Here is a 21,664-nt window from a genome sequence, read left to right as displayed (position 1 = left end):
CTTATCGTAAAAAGAAGAAAAACCCGTCAGGATTAATCACACACTTTGCCACTCTATAGTAAATAATTACATGTACTTTTCCTGACTCGTGTTTGAACATTAAATGCACTAATCTCATTTCAGTTAATCGATGCAGCGTTTGTTTGATCCAAATGCCTCCAAACAAGAACAAGTCATCCACGAGTTTGGCACTTGGAAATTAGTTTAACGAACTTGTTCTACTTAATTTGAAAGTACACTGCTACTAACTCTCCGTTTCGACTTGCAGAGAAACATGAAAAGGTATGTATGTCGATTATTATTACTAGACTAGAAAAAGGGCATAACGTAGTTGAAGTGACCAAAGGAATCCGTGTACAACTGAGAACTTTTTATATGCGTTGTCTATTTCTAGACATACACACGTAAGTGTGTGTCCCATAAAAGGATTAAAAACCTTTTACGTTGTAGTTTAGGACACTGAAATTTAAGTACTATCTACTTGGCCCTAACGTGGGGTGTTTCGATTTTGTCACTAGCTGGTACTCGAGTCATTAGTGGAACGTGGGATGCCTAAAAACTTAGGAGCACATGACAACCCTAAGAGCTTCAGACCAACTTCATTTTGGTGCCTTAGCTGGTTGGGGACCGGAAGTTGAGCTTGAGGTTCGTCCAATTTGCTTTTCTTTAATTTTATTTCCCGCAGAAAGGCTGGAGGAGACTGATCAAGGGTCAAAAGACTGCTGCTTTTGGTTTATTCTTCTTAAAGAAAACCTGGCAACAGCAAATTTTGATTAGCTGACAGGCACGTCACCCCCATATGCTTACAAATTTCTAAATCAATTAATCCGGTCAAATTGTGATGGGATATTGGGACCGCAGTAGCTGTTTATCTAGTTATGGTGGCTATTTCTTTCACCGGAATGGGTGGTGTGAGTTGTTTTCTTGTTTCTCGTCTTTTAGCATGAGTCGGCCGTACTCTTTTTTGTTCTTCAGTTGTGCTTGCCATTTTCGACCCACTAGTAGCAGCTAATCATCTACTCTTTGGTCGAAACCCCTCTAGACCTAATTAACAAAAGCTAAGGGTTGTGATTACGGGTTTATAGCAATAATTAAGTTGCATTTTTACCGCTGGTACGACGGGATAGTAACTAACTACTCCCTCTAAACGATTCAATTAGGTAGCAAACTTAGTATACTATCTATGAACTTGTATGCGCGTAGAAACTTAGACGGTTGAAGCTATACAACGTCTATGCAGTGAAATTTGCAAATTGATCAGATTATGAGCCTGCGCTGAATATTTTCATTCATGGATGAATTCGAATCTCAGTTTCCATGCACGTAGGAAGTTGGTTTTGCAATTTATCGTAAATAAAGCTACATGTAAGTGTTTTGATTGACAGGGAATGATCGCACAAGGATGGGGTCATGTTATTTCTCCATGCACCATTAATTAAAGGTCATCTAGCAATTCAATCCAAAGAATGCGGAGAAATTGCATTCTTCCGAAAGAAGAAAGAAGAAGAAAAGCAATGAGAGGAGGACATGAAAGGCCCCTATCTATCGCTTTTGGAATTTTATGGTATGCGTGTTTGGCTCACCATCTTTTCCATGTTAGTTACCTGTAGGTACTTAAATCTGGACACAGACAACCCGACTCTTAATTCGACGGCCGAGTCTTAGCACAAAACTTTCAGAAACACAAAAAAAAAAAAAAAAAAAAATTATGATGATGATAAATGCAACCAATCCACACCGGCTTCAGATGTTATTGCAAGCATCGGGACAGAGAAAAAGTTAATGAACAGATATCGTATGGGTGAAGTGGGAGCAGAGGAATTTTCAGCGTATTCTGTGCTGACAAATGCCGTCCCAATGGTTATGAAAAGGGGGAAGGAAAAACTGAAAAAGCCATCCAATATCGATCCGTTTCTTCTGAAGTTTGGGGAGGGAGTTTGAAGTTTACGAAACTCTCATTACAGCACATTTCTTGGCGTAAAAGCAACAGCACTGATCCAAATATTCGGTTTTTGGCTACTCATACATGCTATGTTGGTAGCTTTGCTTTTAGTGCAAATGACAAAACTCGATCAGGCTTTGTTCGGTGGCACCTTATTCAATGCACGGACTTTTTAGAACAAAAAGAGGGGGACATTGAACCAGATCTCAACCATTTATTGACCAAGTACGAATCTAATATCTCTGGATACGTTTCTAGTTGTTTTATTACTTCACTTCATCCGGATGTAATCATGCTAAATACACTACTGTTGTTTTCCTATCTGGGTTTTGGCTTCCTTCCAGCCAAAGGCGTGAAAAATCGCATCTTTGACAAAATTTCTTGCCAAATTGTGGAATATGCACTGAACATCTACATGCGGATTAGCAAAATTTTCTCCTTGAGCCATCTGCTTTTCTCCAATGTACAACAATTGTCAGAATGCGTATACTATGACCTTTTCTGTGTTTCCCCACTTTTTGGAGTGTTAATGCGTATACTGTAACTCATTGGGCTTTTCAATCCCGATCTCACGAAGCCAGGAATCTCTCCGACGAGCTTCCAGGCGAAACTCGACAACTTCTCGCATTGTTAGCAGTCAATTAATTTCTCAACCATCAGTTCACTATCGTTGGCTCCTAAAATCCAAATTCATATTTCTAGTTTTTCTTAATCATTATCCTAATAACACTTCGCATTTGTAGAATCACGGGGGTGTATGTGATTTGGAGGCTAACTACGTCTCAACCATATGAGAGAAAGACACAAGTAGCCTGTTGAGATCTGATGCAATCACGCTATAACTGCCTCCAATCAATGAACAGATCGCACTCGGAAGATAATTAGTTAACTAAACGCAAATGAGCATCTCAGAACACAATTCGTGCACATCCAAAACAGCAGCAGCAAATTAAACAAGCAGACATCCAAATTAATGCCATCCACCAGATGGCAAAGTTTAGGATACGTTTTGTCCCACATGCTACATAAGGTATCAGAGTACGACGGCCCCAAGTTCGGCAAAAGCTTTAAAAAGAACTACCAACTCAACAACATCCTAGCATGTTACATAACATAGAGAAACTGTCTCAGAAAATAACCTTGCTAACATCAACCAAAACAAAATTAATAAAAGAAGCCAATGTACACATTCCCAAAAAACAACAAAAGATTCTACGTCACACCAAAAATCTGTCTTTAACCGCAGAATCTAGCTTGCATGTAAGGAACATAGAGTAACTCATTCCTTTGATAAATTACCATACTGCCAGGGGTTGAACTCCATTGATTGGAAATCAACCCCATCGATGCTGTCTGAGCTGTCAATAGCAGCCCGATGATCAGTGTATTTTCCATTGTACCTGTAGATTTCCAGGTCTCCCCATGGTGTGGGTGTAACCTCATCAGTTACGTCAAACCACCTTGGTGCGAACTGATGACCCTTTGCCTCTCGGCTTCTCTTTTCTGCTCTCTGTCTTTCCTCCAAGCTAAAAGGGTATGACAGAAAATTTCATTAAAAAAAAAAGAGAGAGAGAGAAAGAGAAGGCACCGCACAGAGTTTATCAACCAGCAACCACAAACACAACCACCATGAGTGAAAGAATAAGTTGCTTCCCGAGTAACTAAACAGTCTGTTTGTAGTGTCTAAGAAGCGACACAAGTCCTTTTATTTATTTATTTTTTTTTTGGGTGTGTGTGTGTGTGTGGGGAGGCTCACATCCAGCTGTACGTTTCCATGACACAAATTGCCCGTTCTAGAATCTGAGATCCAAAACCACAGGAACAGGGGTAGGAATTTCATTTGTGAAAAATGCACAATTGAAGAGCACAGCTTAAGGGGAAACACAAACACGCTTTCCTCCAACTATGTTGCTTCAGAATTATGATGTATGTGGAATAACAAGAGAGACAAGATTGGCATATCAATGCATAAGAAAATGTTTTTAAGTGGTTAGAAAGAAGCAACTTATACCTTGACGATTTTTCATTCAAACAACATATACAAGGTCCCACTTATATCTAAGGACCATATGTTCACTAGAATTTGGAACAAAACAGAAAGTGTAACATAAAAAAAGCTCATGCCCCGTACACTGTAGTGAACATGAGAGGATTAAAGAAGAGGGAAAGAGAGACATACTTGCTCTTTTCAGTGCCAGCTTTTATGAGATCGCCTTTCTCAAGGGCATATCTATCAGGACGCAAACGAGAATCAGATGCCAACAACTTCTTCGGAGCTGTGTCAAAGCTGTTTATTTTATGTGCAAAATGTGTATACTGAAATTTGTCATTTTCCGGAGCAGGAGCAACTCGCCAAACCTAAATAAATTCATAGCCAATTATCTTTTCTCATCATTATCAAGATAACAAAAAGCAAACAAGTTTGCTAGCAGAATGACAGAAAACCTCCAGATCTAGAATCAGGTAGGATCAGCTTCACAACTAGTATTATAGTTGCCTATTCCACACAGAAAATATACATGATATTTAAGTAAAAGCAGTAAACACCAACCATGCGTCGGGATAATTTGGCAAAAGAAGAGTTGTCGAATACAACAATCCACTGACCCATATTCATCGGCATGTGAAACTATTACATCATAAACCTAGGGGCTAAAGCAAGAGGATATGTTGCTCAAGACAAATAGTTCATCAAAAGGACCACTCTATAGTAAATTCACTCTTTGAAAACTTAAACAGCCTAAAAGTTTCCACCATGAAGTCTTAGAGAACAACTTTAAAGCCACAGATGTAAGGGTCAATATGATTAAACATTCAACCTTCTCAACCCCCACATGATGAAGATGAAGTGCCCTCGAATGACACAGCCAAGATTCTTGGAAGATGTCGTAAGGTTCTACACTGACATTTAGGAATACCAGTTTCCCTCTCATTATAGCAAAAATAAAGGAAAAAGAGCAACAAATATGGCTTGAACCAACTTAATCTTGCACCAATTATGTTACAAACAGAGAGAGATTAACCCTGGAAATTCACCTCTTTCAGCTCTGTACCAGGAAGGGGTTCTCCTTCCATGTCACATGGTTGATAACTCATTCCTTCATTCCATTTTCCAGTCATCAATATCTTGGGCTCCTCGGCAGCATTATATACATAACCGTCCACTTCATATCGACCAGCCCTGCACCCATATAAAGATGTCAGACATCGACATAAGCATTCAGAAAGAATTTCAAGGTCAGAGTAGTTTGCCCTAATTGGTGCTAGGTTGAAAGAGCAGCATTCATCTATTGCATTGCTTACTCTCCTCAATGGCACGTATGCACTCATGACATTAACAAGGCTTCAATGGAGGAACAGAAACTTTTTTCATTGATACAAAATGGAGAAATATTAAGAATACTAAAGGGAAAACCAATGCAAGAGAACAAACTAAGATGATTGCCAAGTAAAGGGAATACTAAAGGGGAAACCCAAGTAAACAAACTAAGAATACTAAAGGGAAAAAACCAATGCAATAAGACAAACTAAGTTTATTGCCAAGTAAACAGATTTTAAAAATTGCCAAGGGAAAGGAGATTATAAGAGTCATTTGCAACAATGGTTGAGAGGGAATTAATTAAACAAACAAGGCACTACCACAGCCATACCCAAACCAACCACATGGTTGAAAATATAAAACAGCTTTGTCTCCGGTAGTGAGATTAGTCATGATCATCTCCCCGGGTGAATCCACCCAAGTTCGTCCAAATATCAAATTGTTAACCTTTGTAGGAGGTGGTACCAAATCCAGGACTACACCATCTTTTTTAAGTACCACACGAGTCCTGCAAAGAAAATACAGCAAGAAAATTATAGATTGCATTTACAAACTAAGGAGCTGATTAAGTAAACCAAATGTGCATGAAACCAAATATAGCCATAAACAAGATATACATCCATTATGCATTTTACAGAAAGCCATAACGTTTCGCAGCAGTTATTACCAAATCAGCCAAACTTATGCAAATAGTTGAAGATACGCAAAGGACCCTGCTTTTGAGGCATTACTCTTAACTTTCCTTGAGTATGACTGACCCTTACTTACAGCTAATATACATAAACCGGCCCTATTATAGAAGTTAAAAAGTGCTGGTAGCACAAAAGTAGCCATTCAAGTAGGAATATCGAATGACATCCCCCCTCACCCAAAAAAATACCCTTTTTGTCAAAACAGAAGGGCAGGTGCAGAGGGACAATCTCTTAGTATGCACTACTAAAACAATCATAGCAAATAAAGAACAGAGAACTAACCTTCCAACAGGGTAGACATCAAGAGAGTTCCCTAAAAATTTGGTTTTCAACTTTGAAGTAACATCATATGTGAAATGCTCATTTTCAGCATGCCCTGCACTCATTGGGGGATGATGACTCACCTGTAAATGAAAAAAATTAGAATTTAAAGGACTTTTATAGAACTTTGATTAGAATTTCTGACACCTCAATCAGGAAATTCTGAAGTAATCACAGATAAAAATACAATACCAGGGAGGACAACCGTGACTCACCTGTTCAGAAATGAATGTAATACCACCATGGTTCACCATCTCGTAGGTCTCACCAAGAATTGGATTAAAAGGCTTCCATGTACGCTGATATGCATAGTAAACAGATATAGCCCATGATGCTGCAACAATCAGAAGCAATAAAAACTGTTCACTAAACTTTATGACTCGCTACATGTTGAGCCTATTAACCAGTATCATAATCACCAAAAAATACTTACTGGCATAGACTAATCGCATGTAGGGATCCTCACATTCATCTGCTTTATCTAGAAGGTGGGGGTACTCCATCAACTGCCATAAAAGTCAGATATACCCAGAATTACAATTACATGCTGGATAGTAACAAGCATAATCACCTGTGCTTTTACAGAATACAGCAGAAGGTAGATTTAACAGAAATGACAAGCAAGGAATAGAAAAAACCTCTGCCATTTTTTGCAACATTGTCATTGGCTCAAATATAAGGACGGGAAGCGTCACCATTGATGTGACATCCATTCCAATATACTTTTGCATCATCTTCCAGTAGCTGTCTCGTTCCTTCAAGAATTAAAAAAATAAAATAAAAACAAATTGTTGGGACACATGTCAAAGAGCAGTATTTACAACAAGAGTAAGCAGAACAAGATACTGTGCATTTGCTTAGAATCTAAATTACAAAGCTTTGCACCAAAAGCTAAGAATCCAACAGGAAAGCTAAGAATCCAACAGGACGGCTCATCAAGAACAGACAACCAGGAACTTTATGAAGAAACTCTAGATGATGGAGAGCTTAGTTTGCTTGCATCTTCCTTCTGCACCTGTTTCCCTGTTCACAGTTTTCAGGGACTGTTGTACAGCTCAAACCTCCCTTAATATTTTTGCGGTTGATTACCATGTTTTTCCTAGCAGGATGGCTCAGTAGAACCCCAAAAATCTATATATTCAGAATAACCAATCTGGTAGAGCATCTTATAGTAACACATTTCAAGGACGTCAAACTGTAGCCATATTTACTAATTATTGAACTGTCTAAGAATGAGCAGCGTGTACATCAAAAGAAACAAGTAACTACTGTACAACCCAATTGCTTCTAATGAGGCATTTACTGAGACAATAAGCAATGCTATTCCACCATGTGTGCAACAAACAATTTTTCATTTCCTTAAATTGGAAAAGATACTTCAGTTTAGTCTTTATTCAGAAATAAGAAGAAAGGTTATAAGATGCTAATATATGAAAATACTTTTTTTTTAGAGCAAGCAGTGCATAAACATAATTGCAAAGAGTATAAAAGGCAGGAGATAACAAACCTCTTCTCTCCATCTTCCTTTATGAGCTTCCTCTTCTGCATCTTCTTTGCCTCCCTCTGGATTTATAACTTCCAAGCCTTCATAACCTAGCAGTCTGAATGTATCGAACGAAAGTCAGAGTAGCCATTATTAAGGCTTCAAGCATGACTTCTAAAGTTAACATTGTTGCTGGCTTGATAAACCTATAAGCCCAGATTTAAATTCCGAATGGCGCATACCATGGCCATTTTAAAACAAGAACCCAGCTTGAAGTTGGTTGACAAGTAACTATACAGTCCTTTAAAATTTCACATCAAAAGAAGCACACACTCATTGTACCAACTAGGCCACTTCTTCACATCACAAAAAGCATAAATCGAGAGCAAAAAACAGCTAGAAACAGAAAGACCAGACAACCAATGCAAATAGGTCAAAGTTATATATATATATATATATATATATATATTTGTTTTAACTCTGAAAAAAACTGAAACAGCTAGAAATAATCACAACGGTTATTACGCTGATCTGATTTTTGATAATTTAATACTAAATCCAAAGTTAGCAAAATAAAACACGGTCCGGTACACTACTAAATTCACAAATAACAGCAACATTCAGCATGCAAAAGCATATGTACTGCATAAAGCACGAAACCAAGCATTCAAATTTCCATATATTCGTATTCAAAATCGTACATACCCGTTGATGGATCTATGCATGGCATTTCCGAACATGGATAAACCAGATGTCATGGTGGCAAAGAAGCCTTTGCTCTGATCCTTATCCGGACTTCCCATCTTGCTTGTCTCAAGCAAACCCTAATTCGATCGGAAGAGATTGAATTCGATCGATTCGATTCAAATACAATTCAACATCAATCCTTTGGATCTAATTATTCAAAAAATTGGATCAATTATAAATCGATAACCTGATCTGCAAGAGACAAGGATGCAAGAAAGAATCAAAGTAATTGGTGAAATGAGAAGGGAAATGGGCGAGACTATTGGATTTGGGGGAAAAGAAAACACCCTGAAATAATTGGCGGTTTTTCGTTGCTCTTTTTTGGCTTAGCTCGGCTGGCTTTCATTAGGGATCACTTTGTTCTTTCAGTTGACGCGTTTCACAGTTGCGTGATTTGGTACGCTACATATGGTTATTGTGATGGCGCGGGATGACTATCGTGAGCTGTAGAATGTGCGCGTACAACTAAGAAAATACTTTTGCGACTGAGGTAGCAGCTGCCTCGTCTGATTTTTTTTGTCGCCGTGGAGTCGTCGGTGATCTGTAATGTTGTGGAATGATTAATTTTGACATTAATAATTAATCAGCCGGCGATGGGTGCTAAATTAAACCCAATCCATTGGGTTAATGATTTGTATGGATACCTTTTCACTTTTGCCCTTTCAGAAAGTAAATCTGAGCAAGAAATTTTGAAACTTCTTACCTCCATTCTGACCACGACTCGGGTCCACTCGGCCAAGTTTACGCCAAAATTCGTTGAAATTTCCGTTGATCCAGATTAAGGACATGTCTGATAACTCCGCTTAATTAATTCACGCAGAACTATTTAAATTTTTTTATTTAATTTGTTTACAAAATTTTAAGTAAAAAATTTTTCACTAAGTGCCTGTTTGTTTGGATGAAAAATATTTTTCCGGAAAACACATTTTTCATCTTTTGATTGTCAATTAATTTGAAAAAATAACTTCTGAGATAAATATTTTACTTCAAAAGGATGGAAAACAACATACTTGTTCCACTTATTGAAGTTATTTTCCTGGGGAGTCTCCGCAATCTAACAAAGCCAACCCTACAATTTAAAGGACACAGAGACAGAGAGATTCACGATAGGCTGTCTCTCCATCTCTGGCAGTTGGGAGCCGGCAACGGCGACGACAACGTGTTCGGAGTTGATCACACATATAACATATTTTCATACACGTTCTCGCACACAATTGTGTACCGTGTGTGAGAACATGTATGAAATTACACGGAGAGAGTGGACTGCTCCAGCATATTGTTTAGCACGCCTCAACTCATGCACAGTTCAGCAGGGATGGAAGATTTTCACGACCTACCAAGTTTGGTTAGAAATTTTTTGACTAATGATGTAATTGGGATTACAAATTAGAGGTCAGTTGCTTGGTGAAGAGCTTTCGGCCTTCTATAGGGCCTGAGCATGGTGATACCTGAGTTTTCTTTTAACGGGTGAATATTAGACACCGTTAGACTCACTATATATAAAATATATTTATATATTACTAAACATTTATTTTTGCCAGGATATTTGTTTGATAGCATATGAAAAATTAATTACTCCCGATAGTATCAATAAGTACTCATTCATATACTTGGATAAATCACAAGCTACAAGATGTTTTAGCATAAACCACATATAACTCTTGAAGTATAAAATCCATCCCTAATATTTCACATTTTGTTTTTTGGGGTCATAATCACATGTGGAGTGCAAAATTTTGTTAAATGAGGAACCAACACGATTTATAAAAATTCGTTTAGAATTAGATATGTAATCTAAAATTAATTACACATCTATATCTATATGAATTTGATAAGGAATTTTTAGCAACAAGCCTCCACGCATCTTCCCACTATCAATTCTATTTTTCTAGCATTTCATATTTAATTTTATTTATAAAATATATTCCTCTCAACTTCCACGTCTACTCTTCACATTTGAAATTGTTGGTTACTTTTTAAAATCATTTCATTTTAAATTATTGGTTAATATGTATGTTATCCTATTTGAACTTCAACCTATCACGTTTCCGATTGCCTTGTGTTGTTTATGATTCTACAACAATTAAAACTTCTATAACACCATAAGAAGATATAACAAATATAACATCCTTTCATGCTTTCTTATTAATTTAAATGAATAAGATTATTTATACTCTATTTTTGTTATTCACGCTTCGATAATCATTTTGATCATATAATTTTCATTAATTAGATTATATGATAAAACAAATGGTGAAATTGCAAATAATAAAAAATTGAGTGCAAATAATATTTTCTTAAGTAAGAAGTGGCTCCCATGCCTTTCTAATTTAAAAAAGTAGTAGCTCCGCTTATATAGGAATTTGGTTTGAAGTTTATTAATGGAAGGGTAAATTAAAAAAGAAACATTGCCAAACTCAGTAAAAGTAAAAAAGTAAATGATAATATTTTATCTTTAAACTTAGTAATCCTAAGAAAAAGGGCAAAATTAAATAGAAAACAAAAAGGAAATAATGTCGTGAATTTAAAAAATCAAGAATGGTACCATTCATGAAATCCAAATTATGAAATCACTAAATAAAAAACAAAGTACTATATTAAAAAACAAAGTACTAAATAAAAAACAAAGTACTTTTGAAATGTTAATTTTTGATAAAAAATAATGATAATAACAACACCAATTCTACCAAAAATTTTAAAAAAGTAATATTATAGTTTAAGAGAAAGATATAGAACATTCAACCCTAAAATACTACTTAATTTGTATATATTTGGCCCAAATTTGACATTAGATTTGAATAAGAATGCAAAACTCAAACACTAAGGATAACTTTTGGTATCATTAATTATTTTATATATTCTTATTGTTATCTTCATATATAAATATGTATTTGCTATGTTAATATATATATATGTGTGTGTGTGTGTGAATTGATTGTAGTACTTGAGGATATTATAGATATTATTAGTTTTTCACTTTCATTTTTAGATGCTAATAGTTGCAACCATTGTAATTAATTTTATATTTTATATTTTCATTATGATAGATAAAGTTAAATATATTAGGTCGCAAGGATATGAATTTAGAGGTTAGGTACAGGGGGAGGAGCGAGGGAAGAAAATAGTGAGGTGTTGAAAAGTAGCAGAAAAGATTGAAGAAGAAATATGGATTAAAAGAATAGGCGGAAAAGAGAGAGAAGAATAAAAGGGATTGCAGAGATATGACAGAAATGACAAAAAAAATATATAGAGAAGGTGGTACCATGATAGAAGATACGAGAGTCGTAGGAGACATCTGATGACTGACTGGCATGTAAGAGAAGAGAGAAATGATAGTGGTTTTAATAATTTTGATAATTCTAAAAACACATATTACGAAGAATTTTTTTTAAATTTACGTTAAAATTTATGAAAAATGCTAATCTAAATACAGTCAACAATTTTAGGGGTACAAGATAGGAGAAAGATTTTTTTTTTTCTAAAAATGGAAGAAAATAAATTGGCTATAATTTATTTTTTTATATTAAAAGTTTTGATATATGGGTATAACATAATATGTTTTATCGAATATTGATAAATTGACTTTTTTTTAAAAAAACTCTTCTCACCTTATCATCCAACCTAACCCTCTTCTTAAATGCGTTAACAATTCTTTTATCATGTAAATCATTATAGATTAATTTTTTTTCAAGATATTAAGCATACACTTCTTTAAAATTTTTAATCTATATATATATTTATTATTTTGTATCACAATATATAAATATATAAAATATTATTTTGATTTGAAATATAACCCATGCATAGCACGAGTCAAAATACTAGTGGCAAAAAAATTTAGCATTACTCAAACTCAACTTTAATCGAAGATCAAAAGAAAAAGAAATGGATTGAATGGTACGAGGAAGAGGTGATACCTCACCTACGCTAAGAAACAAAGAAAATTTTTAAAAAAAAAGGCCTTAGTTTGGTGAGAGCAACACTTTGTGACAAATGATAATATTTCTCTTTGTGACAAAGACGTGATACCTCATCTACAGGCCCGACACCAGATCTTAGTTCTCTGGGCCACATATGATATTTTTTGTTCTCTTGGTCACTCGGGACTCTCTTTACGCTCTGATTTCTGATCTGTTGAGTGTCTCTGATGTGTATCCTCATCATTCCTGAAAACCGAATTCTCCCCTCCAACACAAAACACAATGCAAAACCCTAGCTTTCATTAATCTAATACCACCCATCCCATCTTGGGCTACTTACTTATTAATCAGTATAATAATTAGTATTATTATTAATAATAGTTAAATCGAGTCTGCACTCTGCTCACTCTTCCGTTAATTAAATTAATTAATTAGATCAATTATTATTCCAACAATTTTTAATTTAATTGGTTCAACCACATCTATTCTTTCAGATTGTACCTAGAAGTACTGTCAGTTTGCTCCTTCAAAACCCTACCCTCCTCTCCCAACTAATCATCTGGTTGGTTTCAGATTCTTTCAAGTCAGAATTGAGTGCCCAATTATTGCGATTTATTTTGAAGCTTGCCTTTTTCACCATGAGAGAAAGGAAATCGGCCAAGTTTAATTTGCAAGAGCAGCAGCAGCAGAACGGTCACTTGTCTCCTTTTAAATTCGCCAAGTTGTTCGATCCGGATGCTTCTTGGGACAAGGTTCTAAGCTGATTCGTCTTCTACGTTTTCTCTATGGTTCAATTCTCATTCTTTTGATGTAAATATTCAGTTTTTTATTATATATAATACTTATTATGTTCGACATAGGAATTTATGTTTTTTTTTGTTTAATTTAATTGCTCGTTTTAAGTCAAAATCTCGATTGAGTCTGTTTATGAATAAAGGATAGTCCTTTCGTCTTTGTAATTCATGGATTTGTATTCGTTTTAGCTCAATGAGTCTGGTCTTATTCCACCATTCTGGATCAGATTGTGCCTGAAATTGGTAAACTCCTGCTTTGTTGTATTGTCAGACGTTAGACTGATACAAGGAGTAAGCTTTTTGATTGCCTCATTTTCGCGGCCGAATTCAATAGAGTTTTACGCTATAAAGCATATAGAGGGGAAATTGATTTAGTTGCAAAGTTGTAAATGTTGGCTGAAGCAAGACTATGACTATATATGCTTACGTAAAATGTATGTCTGGCCGTCTCGGTTGAGTTGGCCAGCATATTGACTTTGACATGAGAGCTGCCGGGTTTGAAACCCCTAGTTGTATAAAAATGATAGTTTTTGATGTATGCGACTGGCGTGCGTGCTATATAGGTCATAACAATGGTAATTCCTGTAATGAGAGTCTGTGTTAGAGGGTGATATTTGCTAATCATCATACCCTGCAATGACTGGCACGATAAATCCCCAAAACAACTGGAAGCTTCCATGAAGGTGTAGCCAAACGGTGATTTTTTTTTTTTTTTGACAAAAATGCCAAAGACATTTAAGCTGCAACAGAAAGTTGGCTAGTTGTCAATAATTATCAACTGGATAGGACAGAAAGAAAACTGCACTTGATAGTAAAAACCAGGAGCTTTTAATCCTTTAAAACTATTTCACTATGTATTGTATTGCTTCATCCTGTTTGATACTCAAAAGCCAGATACTCATCTTCTTTTTCACTGATATTCTCCTGGATATGTGACTATAAAAACTTCAATACCTATAAACACTTGTGTTTTTATTCTTTTTCTTCTTCTTCTTCTTCTTTTTTTTTTTTTTTTTTTTTAAATTTTCCCAACCAATCTAGATTACTCACTTGTCAGCTGTTTTTACTTATTAAACTGAAGAAAACTGGAAGTGTGAATTCTTAATAGAAATAGACAAGAAACTGGTAAGCCTTTAGATCCCATAGCTATGGCATTTTTTGTGGCATCATGAGGATGCAGAGTCTGAGTGTATTTATACTGTGTCAATGAGAATTGTAAGCAGTAGAAACAGCAAGTTAAGTTTTCAGATATATAATGTCATCATTGGGATAAAACAAATGCATGCATGTTTATGCCATACAAACACAAATTTGTAGGCAAGTGGATAGAGTTCCAAAGCATGTCAATACGGAAAAATTTCTTAAACAGGAAATAAATCTGTTGCCTACACCTCATGAATTGTAATGTATTATGTATACCCTGGTTTTAGTATGCGAAAGCTTGTAATAGAATTCTCCTATATAACCATGTCCTATGGGGATTTCTGGGTGATTAATTCCACCTGTCGGATTCCTCTTATCATTCAATGGAGTAAGCAGTCTGCATAGTTACGGCATCCCCTCTGCCCACCTGTGATTCTCATGGAAGCATGTAGTTTAGCAATTTTCAGATCTATATAGAAAAGTAAAAAAATATGCACTTCTTCTACCCGACGAATAACGATAATGTGAGATCATCCATTTACTTTTTTTGTGAAATATGGAACTTATGTTTTCCATTTTGAGAGTAATGTTAGCTGTTAATTGGTTTTGATTTACACTCAATTATCACTGTTATGAAGTGAATATTTCTCATGTCTCGTTTTAGGATCAACTTGGAGATGTATTGCACTGGATTCGCCAAGTGGTGGCCTTGGTCTGTGGACTATTATGGGGTGCCATTCCTTTAGTTGGGGGTATATGGATAATTTTGTAAGTTATTTTTTCCTTTTTGTTGCTGAAGATGTTTTGATGGACCTGATTTTTAATCCACAGTGCTGTCATGTTAATTTTAAGTTGGGACTTGCAGTGTCAAATCTGGTCCTCCCTACACCTCCTTGCTCCTCCCACCCCCACCCCTTTTTGAAGTTTTTTGCTGAAAGTAGTAGCAAACTTGTTTTGGTGGAATTATTTCTAGGCAGTATTTTGTGCCTTGACAGTTCAATTTGGTTGATTTTTTTCCTTTTTTTAAGTATTGCTTTAAAAAGGAGGTGGATTTTCCTTTTAGCTGCAACATTTGGATATGTAGGTTAAACTTCTGCCAGACAAAGGGTACAAAAGCAAGGAGCAACCAAAATTGAAAAAGCAACTTTTTGAAAATTGAGTTGGCTAGAGAGATAAAACTTCTATTTCACGTGACAGAGCTTAATGGGTGTTGGAGGCTGTCTAACAAATTGGACTTATATACCATATAAGGGGAGAATTAAAAGTTCATAGGGATTTTATGCAATTGACTGTTAGTTTGATGAATTTACTCTTTTGACAATTATGCATGTGGTTGGTCTGGATTATGTAAGAAAATGGTAATATACTGGGGTGAAGAAAACCAGGTTTACACAAATATGAGAAGCTTAGACTCGGACTGCTTGTGTAGTTTGTTAGCATAAAAATCCAGCCACAGAATATAGCTTGCAAAATCTCCTCGAAGATAAATATTTTGATTTGGTATTTGGTTTATATGATTAATTCAACGTGCAAAATTTTGTACCATATTTAAAATGGATAACAAAACCGTTTTGTTACTTGAAATTTTAATGATTTTTCTGGATGAATGGAGCTGGGCCTGGCACATTCAAAATTAAAGTCGAACAAGAGAAAATGCAGACTATTATAAATGAACCATTCAATTGCTCTTGAAAGCATAGTGAAAATTCTGGTGGTTGAACTTTTCCATCTCATGTTTTCAGTAACTGTTTCATTGCTGTGTGTAAAGGGTCTAGTGATGAATATGGTGTTGACTGTGGTTTCCAGGTTCCTCGTGTTATCTTCTGGGATAGTTTATGGTTATTATGCTGTCATACTAAAGGTTGATGAAGAGGAATTTGGTGGCCATGCAGCTCTTCTCCAGGAGGGGCTATTCGCTTCTTTCTCACTCTTTCTGGTATTTTATAGTTCCTTCAACCCAGCATATTTTATATCTCTTTCTTTTGTGCTTTCATACTTATCATGGGGTAACCCAATTATTCGCTGCTGTGTTAACTGTTATTTTTCCTGTTTCCAGCTAGCGTGGACTCTGGTATACAGTTTAGCACATTTCTGATCACCATATTCTTAGCTGTGGCACCATTTTTCTCACTGGAGGGCCTGGTACAGAAGCCATCATCAGATGTATGATTTCTGGTTTCTGATGGCCTGAAATTGACATTCTTGGTGGTTCTATTACCTATTTCTTAGTTGTATTATTAGTCAGTGTGCTACACGCTAGTTTCTAGTTCACAAGAATCGTCCCAATGAGATATTTGCGCATTTTTGTGCTGTGCCTGATAATTTGCTCTGCAAATCAAATAATTACTTTAATTCTTTTATACTTTTTCTTTTGCTTCTGTAATTAGAAGCGGGTAAGTGACAGTAACAAATTCTGTATGTGCGCTGTGCTCCAATATTTCGATTATAAATCAAGGGAATTTAAGATGCTAGAGTGAGTTAATGCTGTTCGGGTACAACCTTGTCGTTCTTCTTGTGTACTTGTTGGTTCTAAGGCGTTGCATGAGATAAAAAGCAAACTTTGTCCTTTCAAACGCTGGTAGTGTTATAAACACTTGATATCACAAGTTTAACTACAAAAGAGGGCAACTGCCATTATATCTACCTGTGCCGCTTCACAGAGCCACAGGGGGGAAGACAATTCCCACTTGACATCATTCACAACTTTTGCCGCAAACTGAGCTAGTTTGTGGTTGACTCTGTTCCCTGATCTACTGAAGAAGGAGAAAGTGCATTGATTAAACAAATCTCCCATGTCCGGTATGTCTTCTCAGATGGTAGCTATACTGCTCTCCCCACAGGTTCTGGAGTTGATCATATCAATGGCATTTTAGCAATCTGATTGAATCTGTACATCTCCCCACTCAGCTCCCTTGGCCATGATTAGAGTTCGTCTAACGGCTTCTGTTTCTGCCACTACAGCTGTAGCTTTTGTCAGCCTGAGCATTCCTCATGCCTGCAGTATCTTCCCTGTTCAATCTCTTGCCATTATTCTCAATCCGGTGCGGATCATTTGAGCTGAGACAGCAGCATCTGAATTCATTCTGATCACGCCTTCAGGAGGTGTTTCCCATACTTGCAGTGGCTGAGGCCGAGGCTGATTTGTTTCACCAATGCACTTATCCTTCAATTCATTCCCTGCATCCTCAAACTCCCACCATTTTTGCAGTGCTTCTGTACAAGTTTCCACTCGTTGTTCCTTCAAATTGTCGTCTATTTCTAGCTTTCCATATTTGCCCCATGACATTGATTGTCAGGGCAATATAGTCTTGGCATTGGTCTCTTGCCGATGCTTGCAACATTCCTTCCTACCATCTGATCAAGTTTAACCTTACTATTTTGACATTTTGCTCTACTTTATATGTATACCCAAAAAAAAAAAAAAAAAAATGGTGCCTGCACCATTCAAATCAAACATCTTGCCCATGCATATACTACTCAGTGTGCGCAACCTACTAAACTTGAAAGGTGATTCCAGTGTGTCAATTTTTTTTTTCCGCACGGGGAAGATACTCTACTGAGAATAGGATAAAACATTGTAATGAGAACATGACAAAACCGAGACACACTTGGCAAGGTGCGACCGGACTGCATGAACCCCTTTGAATTCCTAATAATCCCACATAAACGAACTTTAAACGCTAGCGATTCAAGCAAGTCTCTATGACGACATACATGGCTATTCTCCTGAACGCAAACAGGGTGGGGTGCAACACAAGATTGTTCTTTCCAGAACATAAAAGCTTCTCTTCACTATGCAATTCAACTATGTTTACATGACATGGTGTTGTCTCTATATTAGCACAAACCCGTGGCCAAGTCCTCTAATTGCCGATATGGGGAAAAAATTAGTTTACAAGGCTATCCATCTATCTTTGACATGCACCTTTACGTCCATTTGTGTCGTCTGCCTCTCCGCCGAATCAAGTAAACCCGGCCATAAACCCACCGCCTATCTGCTCTTGAGATGGATTGCTGCAATAGAACATGAGCAGATTTTAGTGCTTCAAGAAACATAAGTTCGAAATGCAGTCTTTCTTCAAGTGGTGTTTAATGGAATATAAGAACTTCTACTGCATTTTTAGGCTGAGGACAAATGGCTTTTTCTTTAATATTCCTAGTTGCGAACAAAAGAACATAAACCTATGACTTTTCTGATCAGGGTGTGGGAGGTGGGGTGAGGGTACTTATGGAATTTGTAGCATGATTCTGTAGAATATCCTGTTAATCCCAAACTATTTGTACCTCAACCCTTGTGCGGAATTCTATGAAGCTCTCACACACATGGCATTCTGATCTGTGGCGGGAAAGCTTGGACTGATCAGATCTAACAAATGCAAAAACCTGTAAAGATGAATGCGATTACAGCTCTAAAAGCAATATTTGATGGTTGTAGAGTCCAGTCATCAGTCCGAAAAATCCACGCCAAAAACTGAATGAGAAAGCAATGTGCAAAAGGGTTCAGCATGTTTACTTTATACTGACCTCCTCACCACAATTTGGGCAAACCCCTTTTAGCGCGACCAAGTCATTCTTCCAAATCCCTTGCAATGCTCCAACTGCAATAAGGTTTTAAGTTACAAAACATTTGGGGAATAACAAGACAGAAACAAGTGTATATCTGTTCTTCTACTTCCTTTAATGATACACCAAAACAAAAATAAGATTCTCCCACAAGCACAAAGAATTGGACAGCAGGAACAAACAGTATTAATTACCACATATGCCTGATAAGATGACAGAAAAAGAAATGAAAAATATAAAGCACATTCAATAAGTTATAATAAACAAAGATTATGTAGTCTCATATCCCAGATATGAACAACCAACACATAATTTTTTTTAGATTGCCTTCAACTCCATTCTTAAGTAATGAATATCAAATTCCATGCATATCCAAATAACCATACAATTCATGTTTAAGGAAGTAAATTATGATCTGCCTTACATCATTACAGGAAATTATTTTATTCAACCAGATCTTAGGATATCAAAAGCAAAAAAGTTGTGAAGCCCAATATTACTAAAACCAAATCATGTTTGACAAGCCAAAATATCAGATCATTAAATTCAGATATATCTACATTGCTTGTTATGCAAATAGTCTCACGTTCTTAATAACCCTGTCTCAATAAACCAAAATTATAGCAGCCAACAATTTCTATTATCTTTAAAAAAATAAAAAAGAAAAAAGAAAACTCTGAAGTGCTTTACATCTTTTTCTCATGTCAGGATACAGAATGTATAAAACCAAGAAAGTTGCTTGAATGTTTTCAGTCCAAATCTCCCATTCCAGCCGATTAAAACCCATAGTAAAAAGAGTTTCTGCCATATGACAATTTGGAAAAGCCAGACTTGAATGGAGGAGAGAGTCATTAATAGGAAGAGAAATAGTTCAAGGAAGTAAAGAAACAAAATACAATTTTTGTTTTAAACACGATTAATACCACACAACTGAACAAATGTCACACAAGGTATGAGACTTAATGCATAGTAGACTAAAGCAAGCACACTCAGGCACATAACTTGACAGTTCACCAAACAAGGGTTTAATGTACTACATCCATTCCTAAATTTCAACAAAATGCAACCATATGCATAGCTCATACAGAAGTCTCAAGCGTAATAAACCAGACAAAGAAGTCCAGCAAGCATAAAGAACCAATGACACCAAACTGATTACCTGATGCTGAAGCAATTGGAACACCTATTATGGATCCCAATGCCATGTACATCATGCCATTAAGTATAGTAAGGAACTGTAGCATAGAAGCTTGACTGGTGTGTGAAGTTGCAGAGTGAAATGCATCTTGATGATAAGCTTGACCAAGGGTGTACATAACAGGAAGCAGAAAGACTGAACCACCAAAACCAAGAATCAAAAGCCATATGCTCGCTAATGCAAACGCCTGTGAAGGATCTTCCTGCCCTACATCCATGTCAAATATTCAAGGGAAGCGAAGAAGCACGGTTCCACTCAAGGACCAACATCTTACAACTCATATTCAGCAACAATAGTCTGCTTGTACAAACCCTTGCTAGACCCAAACCCACCCCATGCATAGAATAAAATATCAAATCAAAGAGACAACATCTTGTTTAGTTTAGTATTGTTAAGCAACTTAAACTACAGAGCAAACTAAGATTTCCCAAGAACTTGGATGTGGTAAATCAGGATTTGCTGTTTGTAGTTAAGATGCATCACAAATCATACACACATGAATGACGACGCTTGAGAGCGTGAAAATACTTTACTGAATAGAGTTTGCATACTCTTAATTCTACATTAGTGGAGCAGCTGACAAAAGTTTTATTCAGACAATTCTCAAGACACCTTTTTTAAACTTACAAGTAAAAAAATGCGTTCGACTCAAATGAATTTCCATTATTTCCACAAACACAAAAACATAATGCCTTAGCCCATGAACTCGAATTATTTTTATTTAAAAAATTACCTCAGCGTCAGCATAGGTTGATTGCCGCCTAAGACTACACCTCGGATACTTCACTACATATTTCGAACCATACCACCGCAACTTCAGCTGTTTCAGCAGTCATATATTTCCAAATCAGAACACATAATCTAATCCACACAATTCAAGTGTTTTTTTTTTTTTTTTTTCAAAAAGGAAAATACATAGGTAGAGGGAGAGCTACCTCAACTCTATCAAACATGTCATCTACAATCAACGGCGTACCATTATAATATGAATCCCTAGCCTAAAAGTAACCAAAAAATTAGAGATCAAATTATTCGCGGAAATTGGAAGTAATGGAGTAAAATGAGAAAAAAAAAAGTTACTAACTTCCAAAACCTACTTGACAATAGAGAGCTTCTAGGGTTTCTTTACTGGCAGTTTCAATCGGACCGACGAATATACACGACGGACCCTCGGCGAGGGGCTGGAGGCCATCAGGCGAGGCGAAGACGGATCTCCGAGCTGAATACCGGACGGATGACGGAGCTCCGACACGCGAATTTCTGGTAAGTTCAATAGCCGTCGATGATACTATCACGTGAGGCTTGACCGGTGAGCACGTGCCGGCCATCAGCCAACACTCAGAAGCCAATGATAAGCTGCAAATGGAAACCGAAATGTTTTTATGAGCGTGGATATAACTAGTGGCTATTATAATTGGTGTGGGGAAGGTGCCTTGTTTTTATAGACTGGACAATATGACAATTATGCCCATGGAGGTTGTGGTTTGATTTCGCGCGCAAATATCTGATTTTTGTGGAACGGATATTGTCGGGCCGGAATGG

General features: G+C 36.5%; 3 protein-coding genes across 5 annotated transcripts; 1 reads left to right on the top strand and 2 right to left on the bottom strand.

Annotated features, from left to right (window-relative positions):
* Positions 1-2,906: 2,906 nt before the first annotated feature.
* Positions 2,907-8,835, bottom strand: LOC113722294 (oxysterol-binding protein-related protein 3C-like). The gene is made up of 10 exons (XM_027245700.2): positions 8,463-8,835; positions 7,782-7,875; positions 6,913-7,029; positions 6,708-6,780; positions 6,490-6,608; positions 6,236-6,357; positions 5,593-5,769; positions 4,979-5,123; positions 4,122-4,300; positions 2,907-3,468 (listed from the first exon to the last, which is right to left on the bottom strand). The coding sequence occupies exons 1-10, from the start codon at positions 8,558-8,560 to the stop codon at positions 3,222-3,224; spliced, it is 1,371 nt and encodes a 456-aa protein (XP_027101501.2). The 5' UTR covers positions 8,561-8,835; the 3' UTR covers positions 2,907-3,221.
* A 3,736-nt stretch (positions 8,836-12,571) lies between these two features.
* LOC113722298 (uncharacterized) lies at positions 12,572-16,832 on the top strand. The gene is made up of 4 exons (XM_027245706.2): positions 12,572-13,176; positions 15,026-15,129; positions 16,168-16,297; positions 16,418-16,832. Exons 1-4 carry the CDS (start codon positions 13,063-13,065, stop codon positions 16,454-16,456), a joined length of 387 nt encoding a protein of 128 aa, XP_027101507.2. The 5' UTR covers positions 12,572-13,062; the 3' UTR covers positions 16,457-16,832.
* Positions 16,833-18,048: 1,216 nt separating this feature from the next.
* On the bottom strand, positions 18,049-21,544 carry LOC113729147 (uncharacterized). Of its 3 annotated transcripts, none has more exons than XM_027253475.2 (7): positions 21,220-21,541; positions 21,058-21,120; positions 20,856-20,942; positions 20,084-20,324; positions 18,886-18,959; positions 18,646-18,744; positions 18,049-18,375 (listed from the first exon to the last, which is right to left on the bottom strand). In XM_027253475.2, the coding sequence occupies exons 1-7, from the start codon at positions 21,448-21,450 to the stop codon at positions 18,289-18,291; spliced, it is 882 nt and encodes a 293-aa protein (XP_027109276.2). In that variant the 5' UTR covers positions 21,451-21,541; the 3' UTR covers positions 18,049-18,288. The 3 variants fall into 3 exon arrangements, with proteins under 3 accessions (XP_027109276.2, XP_071934210.1, XP_027109283.2); XM_027253482.2 differs by having other exon boundaries at positions 18,265-18,375; positions 18,875-18,959; positions 21,220-21,543; XM_072078109.1 differs by lacking the exon at positions 18,646-18,744 and having other exon boundaries at positions 21,220-21,544.
* Positions 21,545-21,664: the final 120 nt, after the last annotated feature.

This window comes from Coffea arabica, chromosome 1c, assembly GCF_036785885.1.
Source record: "Coffea arabica cultivar ET-39 chromosome 1c, Coffea Arabica ET-39 HiFi, whole genome shotgun sequence".
NCBI classification, from domain to species: Eukaryota; Viridiplantae; Streptophyta; class Magnoliopsida; order Gentianales; family Rubiaceae; genus Coffea; species Coffea arabica.
Note: the sequence above shows the minus strand (reverse complement) of the source record. Positions and strands in the feature narration are given on the sequence as shown.

Bases quoted from the DNA above. Each gene is read 5' to 3' on its own strand.
- LOC113722294 (XM_027245700.2), bottom strand. From the start codon at position 8,560: ATGGGAAGTCCGGATAAGGATCAGAGCAAAGGCTTCTTTGCCACCATG. The intron at 4,301-4,978 runs GTGAATTTCCAG...GAATTTATTTAG, and splicing joins CTGGTACAGAGCTGAAAGAG to GTTTGGCGAGTTGCTCCTGC. The intron at 3,469-4,121 runs GTATGTCTCTCT...ATACCCTTTTAG, and splicing joins GCTGGCACTGAAAAGAGCAA to CTTGGAGGAAAGACAGAGAG.
- LOC113722298 (XM_027245706.2), top strand. From the start codon at position 13,063: ATGAGAGAAAGGAAATCGGCCAAGTTTAATTTGCAAGAGCAGCAGCAG. The intron at 13,177-15,025 runs GTTCTAAGCTGA...GTCTCGTTTTAG, and splicing joins CGGATGCTTCTTGGGACAAG to GATCAACTTGGAGATGTATT. The intron at 15,130-16,167 runs GTAAGTTATTTT...TGTGGTTTCCAG, and splicing joins GGGGGTATATGGATAATTTT to GTTCCTCGTGTTATCTTCTG.
- LOC113729147 (XM_027253475.2), bottom strand. From the start codon at position 21,450: ATGGCCGGCACGTGCTCACCGGTCAAGCCTCACGTGATAGTATCATCG. The intron at 21,121-21,219 runs GTAGGTTTTGGA...GGTTACTTTTAG, and splicing joins TAGAAGCTCTCTATTGTCAA to GCTAGGGATTCATATTATAA. The intron at 20,325-20,855 runs GTAATTTTTTAA...GATGTAGGGCAG, and splicing joins CAACCTATGCTGACGCTGAG to GAAGATCCTTCACAGGCGTT.